The 18,301-nt window shown below is 40.6% G+C and overlaps 2 protein-coding genes across 2 annotated transcripts; both read right to left on the reverse strand.

Moving 5' to 3' along the window:
- Window positions 1-2,673: 2,673 nt before the first annotated feature.
- LOC131224243 (non-classical arabinogalactan protein 30-like) lies at window positions 2,674-3,207 on the reverse strand. The gene has a single exon (XM_058219779.1). It carries the CDS (start codon window positions 3,205-3,207, stop codon window positions 2,674-2,676), a length of 534 nt encoding a protein of 177 aa, XP_058075762.1.
- A 1,583-nt stretch (window positions 3,208-4,790) lies between these two features.
- Window positions 4,791-13,915, reverse strand: LOC131223645 (protein MALE DISCOVERER 2-like). Its single transcript, XM_058219097.1, has 9 exons — window positions 13,632-13,915; window positions 13,383-13,509; window positions 10,696-10,767; window positions 9,894-10,037; window positions 9,672-9,812; window positions 8,356-8,888; window positions 7,692-7,882; window positions 7,471-7,603; window positions 4,791-5,911 (listed from the first exon to the last, which is right to left on the reverse strand). The coding sequence occupies exons 1-9, from the start codon at window positions 13,735-13,737 to the stop codon at window positions 5,310-5,312; spliced, it is 2,049 nt and encodes a 682-aa protein (XP_058075080.1). The 5' UTR covers window positions 13,738-13,915; the 3' UTR covers window positions 4,791-5,309.
- Between the last annotated feature and the right edge of the window lie 4,386 nt (window positions 13,916-18,301).

An 18,301-nucleotide genomic window follows, 5' to 3' on the forward strand; every position in this document is an offset into this window, starting at 1 on the left:
TGGTCTAGAACAATTTTAAGTGGTAAATGAGATGTTTATATCAGTGTCAAATGGATAGAAAAGATCTCACACACAAGAGGGTAGGTTCATCTTCTTCACTGTTCATCTAAATGTACCAATACCATATGCTCATAATTTAAACATGCTGATCTTATATATAGTGCGTTTACACATCCCAAACGGAGGCCAGATACAAGGCCCAGATGCAACTGTGCCCTATCCAACTTAGGCCTTAATAGAAACAGATACAGATCCATGAGGTGGCCCCAAATTGACTAACATAGGGTCCGATTACCCGATAATTAAAACGGGAGAAATCTCCACCGGTTTTGCGTCTCAGAATCTCAACAGGGCAGTGCGGTAGATGGGCCGTGTATTCATGAGTCCCAGAGTTTGAAGCCGGTCGCAGGTCCACTGACTGACCCGAAATTACGAAAATCAGGTCGAAGTACCCGACCTTATATTAGGTCGACTTTCGACCTTACAATGCATTTTATGCTGGCTTCTGAAAGAGGGAGAGAAAGGAGACGAAGTCTCAGCTACTCTCCATGTCTGTTTCATGCAGGAAGGAGAGATGCGGGATCTCCTCAGTTCTGAAAACATCGTCTGTAGAAGCGGCAGCGGTTGTGGCATTGACTGCCATTGATGGACGCTGAGGCACGAGACGCTGGCCATGGCTCCGGATGGAGGAAGAAAGAAGGTTGAGAGCCATCACCATCGTCTGCACGAGCAAGGTTCGACAATGGCTGCCGGTCCAACAGTTCAAGGTACTGTATGTGGGATAACTGGGATCCGTGAATCGAAATCCCCAATAGAAACTGGATTTGGAGAGTTTTAAAAATCCCTAATAGAGGTTTCTGTATTTAGGATTTCAAATCCAAATTTCGTGATCTGAAACTCTGAATTTAGGGTTTCGAATCCAAATCCCTAATCTGAAATTCTGATTTTTAGGGATTGGAAATTGAAGCCCCTAATATTTTAATTTGGGGATTCGAAATCGAAATCCTTAATCTACTCTGGATTTTGGGGATGGGAATCTGAAATTCCCAATTTGGGATTTGGGATTCGAAATCCCTAATTGCTGTATTTGAGATTAAAATCCCTAATTTCAAAATTTGGGGATTCCGAATTGAACAACCCAATTGATCTCTGAATTTGGGGATTCAAATTCGAAATTCCTAATTCTGGATGTGGAAATTGAAATTCCTAATTGCTTTATTTGTCTTTAGGGTTTTTGAAATTCAAATCCCTGACCTTAATATTTCTGGATTCAGGGACTCGGAAATCCCTGATCACAACTGTTTCAGGAATTCGAAAATCCCTGATATGATCAGATATAGTTGAATGTGATCATCCATACCTATGCACAAATTTCTCTGATACCAACTGTGGGATCTAATCTAGATGCGGAATAGGCCCACGGATCTGTCTGTGCATGGGACATGGCTATCAGCCATGGAAGCCGGATAAGAATACCAGAATACCTGTAGAACTTAGGATCTTCCTCTCCTTCACACCCTTTCTGCAAATCAATAGATGGGACTCGAATTTCTGCTATGGTGTAGGATTGGGGACCCAGCTCTCTTTTATAGAGTCTGTGGAGAGGGAGTTTGAAACCCATCACAACTCTCTCTCCCATGCTCCACGTTGTAGCATCCTAGTTCAACTGAAACTGCTGTCTGTGTAAGACAGCTATAGCATTCCAGCCCTAGTACGCAGAGCTGCGCAGATAGACTGCGCAGCGCATCACCTCAAGTGGGGCCCACTGGTCTACTCAATCATCCAGTCCAACTGTATAACAATCCAGACCGTTGATCAGTGAGGCCCACTAAATAGAGTTCTTACATGAATATCTTCAACAACTGTGTTTGGGGCTTCGTCATTTCCATCTGACAAGCTACATGGTGTGCAGTTTTGTTCGAGCAATGGCTAGTGTTTACAGAGGCAATGGGCGAGTTAGAATTCACGCCGAGGGCCATCAAAAAGCCTGAAATCAGGGGTCTATGTTGTTTATTTGAACTATGGCCGAGCACTCTCTCCGAAGAAAGAGAAGTCAGCTTCATCCAAGGAACTGAAATCTACACCAATGGGGGTCTTCATCTTTCTATGCGTCTTCACATTTGTTAAGAGAGAAGAAAATAACTATTGGATTTATGATCCGACGCTTGTAAATTACTCAGCACCAGGATCACATCAGTCAATTCATCAGGTGGGTCACACACGAGCAGTTTTAAGGAATTGCGATTGTCCAAGTTCAATAAGTATGTGTGATTTGTCAATGAGTCCAACCGGTCTAGTTTTTCTTCTCTTTTGGCCAGGCCATCCACATTATGGGGCCCACCTATATGGATGTCTCAGATGTGCCGCACGTATTTCAGCTTGAAACAACCCCGACGTGTGTGGTGACCGGAATTAGCTTAAGCATGCACATTTTGCAAATCAAGCTGCTACTGATGGTGAATTTTGGATAATATGAAACAATGGAAATGATTTCCTTGTGTTTATTATCAACTGATCGTAGTTTCAATCTTGATATGCAATACAATCATACAATTAAAAATAAAAATTTGATTGATCCTAAGCTCCTAATGAAGAAGATCAATATTGAACGGATTTATTCGGACAAAACCCAAAACTCAAAATCAGATAAATCAATTGGATCATCATGGATAATCAGTTGTGAATCGTCACCAGGCAATCAGAAGGGTGGAAAGCCAACGGCCCAGCTGCATACAACACCATCTCATAATCCTTTCTGGACAATCTCTTCCGTTCATATCGAAGTGGGGACCCAACCAAGCCGGAATTGACATTGGAGGGGACATTGCAGCTAGGATGGGGGGATGAAAGAAGGTGGACAGTGCATGATTGGAGCGGATGATCCAAGTAGGAGTGCTCGATCTTGAAGCCATGGAGTGGCGCGTAGAAGTAGCCATTCGGGTCAGTCACAAACACCTTGAAGAAGCTCAAATTACCTTTGTGATCTTTGCATGTGACGCCAACCTTCGCCGACAGTATGGGCTTGGCATCGATCAAGGACGACGTCCCGACGTGGGTGCAGCTCTGGCAGTAGACCACACCTTCAACGGCGGACATTACTGCCTTCTTCTCTTTCTCATATGAGGCTTGTGTGGATTGAAAGGCAGTGAAGGCCAGGAAGAATAGGAATAGTAGTGAGGGGAAGGAGGCGAGCTGTTTGGCTGCCATTTCTCTATCTGTTTTGTTAGAGAAATGAGTGGGATTGATTGGATTGGAGGAGATGGGTGAGACGGGAGGAAGTCATTGGAGTAGATTCATATATATATTAGTTTTTTTCGGATTGTGTTTTGTGGGTGTTTGGTTGGCATGATTGAGATTTGATGAACGTGGGAGCTACTACGTTGCATTTTGAAATGGATGGCAACATTCATGTGCATGTGGACGTGGGAGCCACTTTCAATATTCCCTAAGCGAGACTATTGTGTCAATTTTGCACCATTTAAGAGTTGGTGGTGGACCATCCTCCTTACATGTGGCACTGATATAGAGCTATGCAGACCGTTCAAAAAGTGGGTCTGTTCTGATACGAATGTTATGTCTAAAATCATGCTGATCGAGCAATCTTGACCTTCTAATTAATGGCTGTTAAATGGATGGCTAGAAGTAGAATAATAAGTGGTTCAAATTTAACGGTTAATACATCTATGCAAATCCAGGCCATACGAACTCTTCAAATTTAATGATTAATAGCCTGTTTAATATTTCAGGTAGGCCCCAGTGAAAATCATTGGTGGTCGTCCCCTCCCACTTGAATCCCTTTTCTGTGGCCATCCTAAGTTTTAGATTGGACTAATTTCTGGATCTAAGGGGTTTCATAAAGTGATGCATCTGATGGATGGGTCAGATGTCAGGCACACATCACATGGGATGAGCTCTTAGGAAATCATTACTCGTTGATATTATTTTCTTCTGATTGTAAATTTTCAGATATGATCCATGCACGGTCGGGTCAGCGATTTTGATAGTATGGATTGCCTTACAACAATGAGACGCGTGGCCGCGTATGTCCACCGTATACAAGGGTTTTCAGCACTTGCAAGTGGGGCCCATCGTTCGATTATTCAGCCCCAGTGTCTGACTCGAGCCATCGTGGATGGACGGCCCACCATCCCCACGAGACTGATCTAGCGCCTAATGTTTTCTTTTTCCAGCTGAACGTGTATTGTATTTTATTTTTTATTTTTATTTAAATCTCAAACGTCTATTTTTAGTTCACGATCTGAAGGGTTAATATTGTACTGTGACCCAATCAACTAGTCGGATGGAAAATAAACATCAGAGTGGGCCCTAAAAAGTTTTTAACGGTAGAAATTCAACCATAACTATTTCCTATGGTGTGGTCCACCTGAAATTTAAATCCGCCTCATTTCTGGGATCATGACCTAAAATAAGCTTGAAAAATGGATGGATGGCGTGGATAAAACTCATACATCATGGTGGGACCCACAGAGCTTTGACACCAGCTAGCTGGCTAGTGTGGGTGGGTGGACACCACACATGAACATATATAGGGTACTCTACAAACTTATAGGTACATTAACCAGACAGATCAAACTTATATAAGGAGAATAGACAATTTTTTTTTTTTAAATGAAAAAAATAAAATAAAAAATCCAACAGTCCAAATTCAACATAATATCATGATCCTGATTTTTGGTATCTTGATTTTTGGTATCTGACGTGCTCATGTTGCATACTACCCGATGAAAAAAACAAAAAAAAAAAACAAAAAACCCAAAAGCAAAGGCATATGAAAAATAACACTTGTTATTCATTTTCTCAAGTACATACGGTATCATGCACTTTCATGTATTCCAACCGTATACATGAAGTCCTGCACAGCAAAACAATACAAACAAAATACACCAAGCCATCACTCTACCTACTGTATATCTACCGTATATATACTACATATATACAATACCATCATTCCACAACCCAACTACCTATGCACATGATCATAGAATAGTAGTAACAAACCACAACCGCTTCTCCGTTTGAAAACACAAAGAATAACTGTTTAGCTTTTGGTCTTGAATTTGGTGTGTTTGGCAACCACGAAACAAATTCTCAAATATAGAGATTCTACAAGGTACTGCAAATGTAATTCCGAGAAGGAATTCATTCCCCTCAAAACGGTGTCTGGAAACCGTTTCTAACCGTTTCTACGTCCGAACGTAGGAAACGACACTGGAAAAAGGATTAATTCCTTTCCAGAATTGTACTTTTCCGCGTCGCCAAACACCCATTTATTATCTCACCTTTACTCTCTAACTTGCATCTGAAGAAGAAAGAATCTCTAGCTCCGCCCACCAGAGAGGAGATATCCTCGGTGTTGCTCCATCAGGTGGCATTGCTGTTATTTCTTTCAATTGGGCAGCCACCTCTCTCATCGTCGGTCTCTGCTTCCGGTCAGGATTGATACAAGATAGCATCACCTTACATAGAGCTCTGGCCTCCTCTTCTTGGAATGATTTCAGGGTCGGGTCCATCATGGCTGTGATTGACCGTTCACCTCTCAAGTAGTCCGATGTCCATTCGATGATTAGCCCTGCATTTTCTGCATATGGGAGCTTACCTGTCATCATCTCTAACAAGATTTTCCCAAAGCTGTATACATTGCTCTCAGGATCTGATGATGTTGTATCTGGGTGTCCTGCTTCACCTGAGCTGGTTTTGACAGTAGCCTTTTCATTCCAAAAGCTGAAATCTGAGATCTTTGCAGCATAGTCATCAGTTAGATAGATGGTTGTTGAGTGTAAATATTTGTGAACTATAGGCGGGTCCAGTTGGTGCATGTACTCGAGGCAATACGCCATTCCCATTGCAATCCGCACTCGTGTGGCCCAGTCCAGGTGTTCTGATTCTTTTACTGTAGCAGCAAGCAAAAGCTGGTGTCAGCATGGTGCCTCTGAAAGCTCAAGAAACTTGGAACTTCAATTATTTTCTTTCACGCAGCACATATAATCAGTGACTTGCTTTTTGTACATGCACAAACATGTAGGAGATTGGAACTGATCATCAGGTAAGCACTAGACCTTTGATGGGCCATATCTCACAATTGACACTGCTTGGATAATCCTAATCAGTGTTGTAAAAAATGTTATTCTATTGCAAATCCTAATTGGAGTTCAATCGTATTGAATCGCAAATTGTATCGTAAACAGTAAGATTTTTTTAATGATTTTCTTAAAAATATGAAAAATATAAATAAGTTAGAACAAAATTAAAAACTTAGCAATCATCCTTTCGCCATCAAAATGCACTAAGTAATACCATGCCATGATAGTGTTAAAGGATTCTTATCTCTTCTTTTTGTTTTTCTTTCAAGAAATTTTCCTTAAAAAGCATTCGAGTATTCTTTAATAATTTATGTTCTTGTTACCTTTCTTGAATGTATAGAATCACATTGGAAAAGTAGCATTTGATTCTACAGACTGACGAAAAAAGATATTTTGACCGAGGAAAAGATATTTTGATTTCTAACTATCATTCCACAATACATAAAATATTTTTAAAAAATTGCTTTATGATTTAACGGTAAAGAGAATATATATCCTCTCTCTCTCTAGGGATTTCTTTCTGAAAGGTAACGCTTCTAGGGATTAAACCCTGGATCATTCACACACATGCGGGAGACTCATTTAATCTCTTATAAAAACAAGCAAACAAACAAATAAATAAATAAAATAATTTACCTTTTCTAAATTATTCATTTTTTTTCTAAATGATTATTAAAGCCCCACAAGGTTAAAAACAAAAAATGAAAGCCAAGTGAAGCTTAAAATATAAGAAAACAAGTATAATTTCAATCGTAAATCAGGATTTGAATTGTAAATCGTAAGCTTCAAATTACGAAATCGTAGGATACATATAAAAAGGGACATGCAAAAATTGATTAAGAATCCTCTTTGAAGCACACACATTGAAGGTGGCGCATGTTGAGATATGTGAGCCTGAGCTTTCTGTGGGTCCCATTGTGAGCATGTATTGGCCAAAAGACCAGATTGGTTCACTCAGCAGGTGAGCCGCATGTGTACAATAATAAAATAGAGTGAAAATTGATTTATATTCTTCACCCACCTGATGAGCGAACCGGGATTTATTTTTTTTTTTTTTTGGAGAGTGCATGTTCTTGCAAGGGGCATATTGATGAACAGCCCAGATCTCACACGTGTGCTGCATATATATCTTTCGCATATCTTAGGAAATTTTCCTTATTACAGGACTCCAGAACAAGTACAAGTGTGACCTTAAATATTGCGTTTGAGATCAAGAAGTTGATGCTTCATCAACGTTCGGGATTAAGCTCATTTCAGAAATCAACTAATCTTCAAATAATTAACCAATAGATGGCATAAATTATGTTGTAATTTTTATTTCTAAATTAAAAATAATAATAATTTAAAAATGCACAACTGAGATACTCACTGTGCAGATGCTCAAAGAGCGTCCCGTTCGGAGCATACTCAAAAACCATCATCCTAGTAAAAGGCACCTCCTCCTCACAGTATCCAAGAAGGTTCACAAAGTTCTTGTGATTTATTTTTGACAATGTGGCGATCTGAAACAAACCATAGCCAAGATCAATGGTTAGAGGCTGGCTGAGCACTAAGCTTTGAAATTTTTCGAAAAGATGATGGGTACATTACCTTCTTCCTGAATTGGCCTTCTGAATGTTTCGGCCATTCCTTGGCAGATTTCACTGCAGTAGATGCCACCGCTATTTCAACCCCACTTGATAGTGTCCCCTTGTATACTGTGCTATCAGATGAACAACCGATGATGTTACTGAAGTCTTCACAAGCAGTTTCAAGCTCTGATCGTTTGAGACTAGGTACACCTGGAAAATGAATGCCATACCATGACCATGGAGAAGTAAATTGCAACAAAGGTGATTGTAAACATGCAACGAGGGATTATAGGCAACTGTGCCAAAGAAAATGAGACACACTTCCACACATATGGGGCCCATGGTTCGGTGATCTCCAGACCATTGATCAGCTGTGTCCCATCATGGAGAGTCTTCTAACCCTTCAGTCTTTGGCCTTTCTTTACCTTGAATGTGGACAACTTCTGTATTTTAGTGTTCATCTGCTTATAGGCCACTAATGTAGGGTTGGGATCTTCCAATCAGACTCAGAGAGGCCTTTGGTGCATCCCCCATCCACAGTGGGGCCCAGCAGATCAACAGTTTGGATCACTGAAATATGGGCACCACATGTACAAAATCATGCTTCTCAGCAAGCATATATTTGCTCTGTCCCGGAACCTGTAATTCCCCCACATGGAAAATCAAGGAGAAGAAAAAAGAACCTGTAACGAATGCTTTCTGCAGTTGCCCACTTAAGCCTGTGGTCCATGGTCTCACGGTGACCACCCTACTGTTTCGACAAAAGATAATGCCGATGGACAAAATACTAAAAAGAATGAAAGCCCCTAAACCTACAAACACGTAAATCATCCATGAAAATTTATGCCGCTTCGATTGAGGAAACAGTGCTTCTGATTGCGGGGCACTCCCAGAGGGGGAAGGCACGGGGGATGAAAGAGAAGGTGGCATAGGAACAGTGTTGGTAGGTTCTGCTGGAGCAGGAGAAGGTGGGCCATCTGCTGGAGCAGGCGCAGGTGAAGACGTAGGTTGGAGAAAGAAGCCTGTGACCGTTGGTGGCAATGAAATTGGTGGAGATGGCAACAGGGACGGCGATGGCGCTGGCGCTGGCGATGGTGATGGTGATGACGTAGGAGGCTCCCCTTTCCTATTTCTATGATGTCTTCCATTCGAGGGAGCAGGCGTAGCCTGCAGTAATCTCCGATCACCAGCATCTTCAACCTGCTCATCAACATCCCTAGCAAAGAAAACAGTTCTTATGATGCCAACATGGAAAAGATACAATGTTACTTAGATACTATATTTATCCCGCAAAGTTTGCTTCTGCTATGATACAATGTTACTCTGATACTATATGAAAAACAGTTCTTAAGGCCTGTTTGGATTAGGGGTAAACAAAAGAAGGGAAAAGAAAACTATGATAGTGACAGAAGCGGAAGGAACTTCTTTCCCTCCAATTTTGCCATTTAAAATGTCATGTCAGAGGGAAATCTCTTTTCTCACCAATTTACTTTTGAAAAAAAAAAAAGGTTTTACTCCCTTACTGAGGAAAGGAAATTGATTTCCTTCTCATGTTTCTCAAACAGAGGAAATGTCATATTAAAGAAAAACTGTTTGCTTTCTTTAGCTTTCTGTAGTTTACCCACAATCAGAACACCCCTAGAGAACTTGTGCATTTGACTTTCACATACCGATTGAAATTTTAGAATGCTACATGCATAGAGGTTGTCTTTTGTAATTTTACCAAAGAGAAGGGATATACAAATTAAATGTTTTGAAAGTCAAGCACAAATACGGGACATATTTGTAATTTAGTCTTTTAATTACATTTATCTGTTTAAAAGGGACCAGACCACTATGATCCTAAGTGAGTGATCAATGGACCTCTAATGGATGGCTAAAATGAAAAGGTCTGAATTCAATGAAGTCCATTAACCATAGGTTGGGACCCACCACATGGAAAATGGCTGAGTCCTCCCTCTCCCTCTCTTTAGATTGATAATTGTATAATGCCCCATACCTTGTAATGGATCCTCTGTACCAGCATGCCTCTTGTGCATCGTCAGATAACATGCCCTCATTCACGTAAAGCTCCGAACGCATACTGAGCTTATGAAGTTCAGGAGACATGGTTCCCAAGAGCCTATTGTCGCTGAGTAGGCTGCAACATAAACCAGAACATGTAAGTTATAATTTCCCAAAAATGATAGAAATTAAAAGAGTCAAAAGGTCATCAACTCACAGGATTCCCAGGGGCAAGATACTGCCAATTTCAGGTGGAAGCGGCCCGCTGAGATCATTGCGTCTCAAGTCCAATACTTCAAGCTCCTCAAGTTCTCCAATTTCTTTTGGAATGGTCCCAAAGAAAGAATTATTGTGTAAGATACTGCACAAAAGGGCACGAAGTAAAATAATTGCCTTTGAAAGATCATCTTCCATCCATCTAGTTATAATAGAACCTATCTTTTTGCAAACAATCTTGTGTCCATTTCGCAAGCTATTAATAGGAAGGTTAGAATCGTCAAATGGGTGTAATCACTGTATCATATCATGGCCTCTAGAGAGAGTTCTGGACCCTACAATACAAATAGTTGCATTGGACTCCTTCCCTCCATCCCACCAAATCTGTCTCTTAAGCATCATCATCATTGCAGTTTTTACATAGATCATGTCTTCCTTTACCTAAGACGAGGCAATGGCTGAAGATCATCTTAGACTTGCACAATGTTGCACCCAAATCTACATTGCATTCCCAAGGATACCATGCAAACCTCAAATTTTCACTCAAGAATCTAGGATGCAGCAGGTAAGTCAACTAAAAGCATCTACTCAAGAATGTTGGGAACTACCATTAGGGGCAAGGTTCTAAAGGTGTATCGGGTAGTGTGTCATTCATCACTGATACAGACCCACATCAATATCCATATCATTCATGGATGATACCTCTATGTATCAGGCGTTATGTGGCATTACCTAGCAGTTTCCAAATGGTAGTTTAAAATCTTGATTATGGGCGCATTCAATATGATGAGTCTATCGCTTACAGAGATCTAATGTGACGAAGCTTCCCAAGCTCAGGTGCCAGTGTCCCCACAAGACAGAGATCTCGCAAGTTCCTGCAAGCAGAACAAGTCGGGCTTCAGAGAAAATCAAACAATGTTAACACCAAAGCTAAAGTAAATTTGTTTTACATGTAATAGAGGGTTACTGTAACAAACACCATAAAGCAAGAGCACAGATTAACTACAGAAGAAGTGTCTATCTTCATCCATTAACATCATAATTTAACAGTTCATACAGATGTACAGACTGGATTCTTTCTGAGAATCCACTCATATCAAATGAGGCTCGGATAGTTCTTGACGCCCAACAAAATTCAAGTTAAGTTACTGATATGTAGGGCCCAGATCCATGCTTGTCCTGATAGTTTGTCTTACTGAAACAAACAAGAACACAGCAGTTAAGAGTCATTACACTTGTATCGTCATTTATAGTGCCCATTATATAATTGGAATTCTCCTGCATGTTTGCATGTCCTACTGAACCTACTAAGATCAAATATTAGATTCAATGGAAGACAGGTGTTGGATTCTTCTATGATGCTTCTATATGCTGTAGGATTTTTATAAGATACCTTTAACCTGAACTATGATTCTTATTCATTTCAATAGGTATAATAATGGCTTGCATTTTCCCGTGCCACATTTTGATGAAACAGAACAAATGCATAGTACTGGCCTGCAACAAGCGTTCCATCTCAAGTTCTGACTTCTCTGATCCAGGGATCTATTAGGAGAACCATGATTTTCTTCATAATACGCTTTCTCCTCAATTTCTGTATTGGTTGTCTTTCCTGATGTGCCATTGTCTACATATAACAGTACAAGTATCATCTGCTCATTAATTTTACTAAAGTGAATGATCAAACTAGACCATTCATATGCGAATGTGTTAGAAAGAGATTTGAGAAACTCTGCAGGTTTTCTGGTAATTCCGAAGTTCCTCGGAAACAAATTCACCTCCTCCATCACTCGGAAGATGCCTTAAAATCTAGCTATTATCAATCCCCAACTTGAGATCCCTCTCATGCTCCAAAAACCAAAAATCCCTTTTAAAGCTGTGTGGGAGCAAGAGCCTTCTACCAAGGGTTTTATTTTTCTGCAGTCTACTCCAAGTTTCTCTAAATGGTAAAGTTGAGCAACTCCTTTCATCTCAATCTCCGTTTGCAGAATCCTCCAAAACAAGGAACTTGCCTTGAGGTAGAAAATTTCCCATGGCTCTCTAAGGAAGAACTGGATTTACCTCATGATATTTTCAATAATTCCCCCAAAATTCTTCCCACCCAAGATGTGCAAGGGGCTAACCTTCAGGATGCGTATCATGCTCACACAAGAAAGACATGCACGGTAGCTAGTGTCCTTTGCAAAATCCTTGCTAATTGAATTAAGCAACGGTATCAACCAAGCGTACGCGATCAGGATGTTTCGACTTATATTGGACACTAGCAACACAAACGGACAGAATCTCCTTCGATTTCAAACATACTAATTCAACTTATGGAAGAAAGAAAAGCATTTTTCAATATAAGATAAAATCATTGGATAAAATACTTATAATGGAATGATCTCCCTACCGAAAACAAAGATGAGGATCGGTCACTAGGAGTTGGAAGGTGAAGGTCTCAAAACGTAGTGGGCGAGCAAGTCGAAAAGTATTGCATAGGACAATGACTACAAAATAAAAAAATGAGAAAACAATATGTAATCCCAAACTCGATGAAACCCATGCTGTGATAATTCACATCTAACTGATTTTCCTTAAGTCGAACGTGGTAGGTAAATGCAAGCTATGTGGCATTTATGCCAGTAAGCTCTTTACATTCTTTCTAACAAATGAAATACACTACATAAACTCTTAAAAGAATCTTCCCAGAAAGGGGTTGGAGCTTTATTGTAAGAGAGAATATTTGAGGAGAACAGAGACAAGATTTATGACTTAATTTGCCAATGAGCAACAACAATCAAATACTTTCTTTTGCTAACAGCGCAAAAGGGATGTCTGAATCCAAAAATCCTTTTAAGAACAAAATACGACGCCAAACAGTGAAAGATGAGTGGTCGAGATCTCCTCCGGATGGGCAACAGAATCCTGAAGAAAGAGAAACTGAATCCTTCCACAGCTGTCAAGAAGCAAGCGGCCCATTGAAGATGTCGTCGAATCTATTAATCTATCGCACCATCTCTAACAAACCCAACAGCCAAAATCAAATAAGCAACTTTTGCTAACTCATACTTCGTTTGCATAAATGCTAAACAATTCAATGGAAACAATGTCATCAGAATTGTATAATCTGCAAAACAGTAACACATTGGATAGAAATTCACACCAACTGATTGTTTACAAAATTACAACTGTGCCATTCATTTCTGAATCCAAACCAAAACCAAGCTTGCAATAACCAACTCATTAAAATTCAGATTCTTTCACCCAAACAATTCATATACAATGAAATCAAAAACTCAAAAAAGCAAGGAGAAGAGACAGAAAACAGTATTCGGCACCAATTCAAACGAGGCGTTTGATTGTGAAACTAAAAATCTGCCGTCCAAACACCAAATCCCAAACCCAAATCAACAAACACATAATAAAGACACCATCCGTGCAAAACATCAAACAATTCACATACAACAACTTCTAAATTCCATCATTCAATGGTCAACCAATCACTTACAGAATTACAACTCTGCCATCCAAGCACGTAACTCCAAACCAGGAACACAGATCATCGCCGTTCCAATTCGACAAAGCACCAAATGGATCGCTCTCCACCCGCTCTCGGAAGCTCAACAGAGCCAAACCTGAAAAACCCAAAACCCCACCATCGAATCCCAACCGTCAAAATCCAAGAAAAAAACACCAAAAAATAAAAAATAAAAAATCCAAATCGATAAATTCGAACTGAATTGCAGAGAACAAACACCTTCAGAGCGAAGAGCGAAGCAGCAGTCGAAATTCGGAACAAGGAAAGACAGCAACAAAAACAAATGAAGCATCATCAGCTTCGGCTTCAATCTCAGGCTATCCATAGCTATACGAGAATCTGTGACCGAAACGCAGTAAACGGTGCCGGCACCGATATGTTACGGCATCGAAATGCAGAAATCCGTCGATGCGGTCTGTGGAATTAGGGATCGTTTGGAAGGACTTAAACAAAGAGGATTGGGATTTGAAAATATTAAAGAAAGTGAGATTGGCCGAGACGAATTCTTTTGACGCGTTATGGAGTTTTGAATTTTATATATATATAGGCGGCCACTGGCACGTGACTTTGTGCCCTCTCACGTGCTTCAAGCGTGTTGTTTTGCGGCTGTCTGGCTGAATCTGATTAATGCTCCGTTGCTCTCAGAGTAATTTAAGTTGAGTACATTCGGACACTTGTAAGTCCAATCCATTGATCTAGACCGTTCATTAGGTACAGCGGTGCATAATTCATGGGCTACCAAGAAATTTTCACAAAAATCTGACTGATATTAGCTATTGATTTATCGTCTTGAATGTGAACGGTCAAGATCGTTTACGAAAAATAGATCCAATCAGAAATTTGATCTGTCCATTTGGTAGGGCCCATTATGGATTGATTATCATTCTAAAGAATCAGTCTTGTTAGGCAATTGTAACCGCCTCATAAAAGGCTTGGAAAATGGATGGCTAGAGAAAATAAGGCCAGATCAAGGATGAATTGGATAATCTATTAATGAGATTTTTTTTATTTTAACCTATAAGATGTGTTTTGGACTTGATGAACCGTTCCGATCGATATATTGGAGTGTCCAAGTGGACAATGCAAGCAGGAGCACTCTAGCGTCTCCCAAGCATTGGGCCCCACTTGCTAAGATGGTCGGATGGTCTACCTTATGCGGATGGACAGACCCTTCAACCTCGCACGCGGAATAGTTGTCCGGCGCAAATAGCTGACTTTCTGCGATGAAGCGTGGCCGTTACTTTCGTTAACCAAGATCCACCTTTGTATAACTTTCATGAGATCCACCCCGTCCATCATGAACACTGCCTCATGTTCACAGTAGAACCCAAAAATCATATGATCCAACATTTTCTGTGGGCCACACGATGGGAAACCGTTGATATGAGACATCCACCGTTAGTTTTCTATAGGGCTAATCGTGATGTTTATACACCATCCAATCCATTCATCTGTGGTCCTCATCAAGATAAAAGAAATACCCAAATAACAGTATTCCAAAACCCAGGTGGGCCATTATGCGTAATTTTATGGTTGGAGCGTTAAATCAGCATCATTTTCAGAATCAAGATTTTTTAAAAAAAACGTCCACATGATGGACAGCTTGGATTTCATGCACGTCAAGCTGTTTTCCACACGTTAGAGAAAGAACTCGGTACGTAGAGAGGAGAGGCGGGGTACGTACGCAAGCGTTTTTTTCCTAGCTGAAAAGTTGAACTGAGAGGACTCCGTCACCCTACAAGTTTTTCACTTTGAATTTGAAACGTTCATTAGTTTAATCCTAGCCATCTATTTGATGGCCATTGATTGGATGGTTATGATCGATTGGTCAGAGTGATTTAGTCATATGCTCTATATCCCAAATGGGACCAGCAATTTGGTTGGCGTGAATAGCTGGACATGAGTGCCATACACGTGTGGAGCATGTGTCCATCCATAGAAAAGAGATCTAATCCATCCATCAAAGCATTTTCAAAATCAAGATAGCCTGATCCAAAAATCAAGTTGTTTCAGTTTCCAGGATGGCCACAATTCATGCAACAAATGTACGGCTGATAGAAACTTGGTTGAAGTTTTTAATGCGTGTGACTGTTGCTACCATCGTGGTCCACATGATTATTGGCCCAGCTTAATTTTTCTTATTAAAAATATTTCATCTCATACTCACTTGGTGGACGGCTTCGATATCATACTTGCTCACCAGGTTAGCACGTGTGATGGCGTGTAGATGGTAACCCTCGAACATGCCTGGTTAAGCAAATCTCTGTGATTAATAAGAGATTGTCTGTTCGGTGACCAGGCGCTCCTTACGGTGACCAGCCCCGGGAATTGGACAACTGGTAGAAATTTCTGGTGATCTAGATCGTTCATTTTGTGTGGTCCACTTTAGATTGGAAATGACGGAAGTTATTTAACTGATAGGGTTATCTTAACCGTCTGATCTGTTACCTATGAATGGACAGCAGAAAAGAAAATTGGCAAATGAGGAAAAGTTCTGTAAATTATATAGGAAAATTAGTCTGTTCTGTAAAATTTTTGGATCGTGGTCCATGAAATGAACGGTCTAGATTAGGAGATTTGTTCAATAGAGTTTCAGTGTAGTGCAGCAACTGGTGCGGATTTGCCGCAACTGAAGTTAATTGCCGTCTCTTTTAGCTCGTCTCTGAATAGAAATCTGGTCACACGCGGTTGACTCAGCCCTGTCCAGCACAGATTACCACCTTACGTATTGCTGCATGGTTGGATGATCTGGATCGTTCATCTGTTGGAAAACACTTTAGATTCTCCATGTCTAAAAATCAGGGACATGGACGATCACAAGTGTTCGTTCGGTGACCTTCAAAGGGGTGGTCGAAAGAAAGGAACGGCTAATAATCCACATTAAATTCCCATGATCAGACGGTTAGGATACTCCAACCGGTATGACTTTGTTTTATGAATGATCTACAGTATAACCTATGTGATGGACTGTATCCGACCATGCAACCGCAAGTACTATGGACCTATGGCCCCGACGGTATAGGGTAAAAGAAGGAATACGGAAGAGCCATCTCTCCATAGTACACGTGTCACAGTGATGTATTAACCATGTTCATCCATCTAGTGGGCCCTATCATGGATAGACTATATTTAAAAGAATCCAAGCTGTTCATCGGGTGAGAAATATCATGGAAATATTATATTCCAAAAAATCATTTTTGTCGAAAACTCAGATGGGGCACACCACAGGGAGCAATGTACAATCATGCCTACACCGTTTATATTCACTTGTTTTGGAGCACCAAAATTCTAGAATGCTTTTATTTTTTGTACGTCCCTTAAAACTTGTGGGTTACACCTGATGAATGGTTTGGATGACATATAAAAGACATGATGGACCCCGCATTCCATCTAGAAGTTTCTACAGTGGGAGTCCCTCTCATTGTCCCCCATTGTTCGCTGTGGTCTGGCCCACCTAAGTCATGGATCAAGCTTCATTTTGAGATCTAGGTCTAACATTTAGAGGCAAATATGATGGACGGGTTGGATGGGACTCACACATCACAGTGGGCCCCACATAGCTAGAAGGTACGGTAACCTACTATTCGTCCCTTATTTAATCATCTCCCATGTTTTCGACGGACGAGAAAAGTCTTGGGCAGCAAGAAACGAACGGCTGTGGATCGAGCCAGCTATGTGGACCATCCATCAATTGGTCCCTCTGGATTGACCCATATGCCGACCTTACTAATCGGCAATCGCACGTTGAATTGGATCCAGTCCTATCACGTGGGTGCTTCGTACCATATGCGATTAGCAGGAGTTTGCTACTCCCACACGCTTCTATAGTCCAACCCCATGCACATTTCCACACGTTTTAAAGCGTCACGTGTGTCCAAGATACAAGCCATCCTTGAATTGGCCTCGACACTTAAATTCCATTTTTAACAGTCCATTTTTTTTTGAACATTTTGGCCCATTTAAAGAAGCATACCAGATTTATTATTAGGAAATAGAATATAGAAATTTTCTCACACGTAATGGACGGATTGGATCCCTCATACGTGTGCCATTCACATTGGTACACAAGGAGGCAGCATGTGTGATGGTGCTCCACCAGGTGTGGGATTAGAAACCAAGTACTTTTGGTCTTTGATAGACCAAATAAGGGAGGAAAAAGACGAGGTCAAGGTTCCAATAGAGTGGATTGGGTGAGACCCCGGCCTCACCCAAGACGGTGCGGCCCCTACTGTGGGGCCCACATTTATGTATATATTATGTATCCATACCGTCCATTCGTTTTTAAATTTAATTTTATTTCATTTTACCAAAAATTAAAAGTATCCAATTATTAGGTGGACCAGACCATGAGAAACAGTGATGACTGACCGCCCTACCATTAAAAATTTCTTAGGGCCCACATTAATGTTCACGTAGTTTTTATTTACCATAAAATATGTTGATAATTTTACATAAGCCTGGATGAAGAGAAAAACAAATATCATCTTGATCCAAAACTTTTGTGGCCCATTAATGGTCAATCACCACTGTTTCTTATGGTGTGGTCGATCTGATAATTAGATCTTCTTCATTTTTTGGATGTACATAAAATGATCTGGAAAAATGGATGGACGGCGTGGATATACAATAAATACATCAATATGGGCCCCACGGTAAGGGCCGCACCGTCATGGGTGAGCCCGGGGTCTCACCTAATCCGCTCTCGGGTTCAAAACGGCACTTCATAGAAAACTGATTACCTGCAACCAGCTGTATGCTAACCCAGAATGCAACGCATCTTTCCATCCAAAATTTCACTTGTACCAAACATCCGTGCCATTTAAAGTCTGGGAACCACCATGATAATTTGGTCTATACAGTCATTACGTGGGCCATAACTTCACGTTGAG

Source organism: Magnolia sinica, chromosome 13 (assembly GCF_029962835.1).
Source record: "Magnolia sinica isolate HGM2019 chromosome 13, MsV1, whole genome shotgun sequence".
NCBI classification, from domain to species: domain Eukaryota; kingdom Viridiplantae; phylum Streptophyta; class Magnoliopsida; order Magnoliales; family Magnoliaceae; genus Magnolia; species Magnolia sinica.

Coding starts and splice junctions, on each gene's coding strand:
- LOC131224243 (XM_058219779.1), bottom strand. CDS start 3,207: ATGGCAGCCAAACAGCTCGCCTCCTTCCCCTCACTACTATTCCTATTC.
- LOC131223645 (XM_058219097.1), bottom strand. CDS start 13,737: ATGGATAGCCTGAGATTGAAGCCGAAGCTGATGATGCTTCATTTGTTT. Junction 13,510..13,631: donor CTTCGCTCTTCGCTCTGAAG/GTGTTTGTTCTC, acceptor TGGGTTTTTCAG/GTTTGGCTCTGTTGAGCTTC. Junction 7,883..8,355: donor GCAGAAAGCATTCGTTACAG/GTTCTTTTTTCT, acceptor TTCATTTTCCAG/GTGTACCTAGTCTCAAACGA.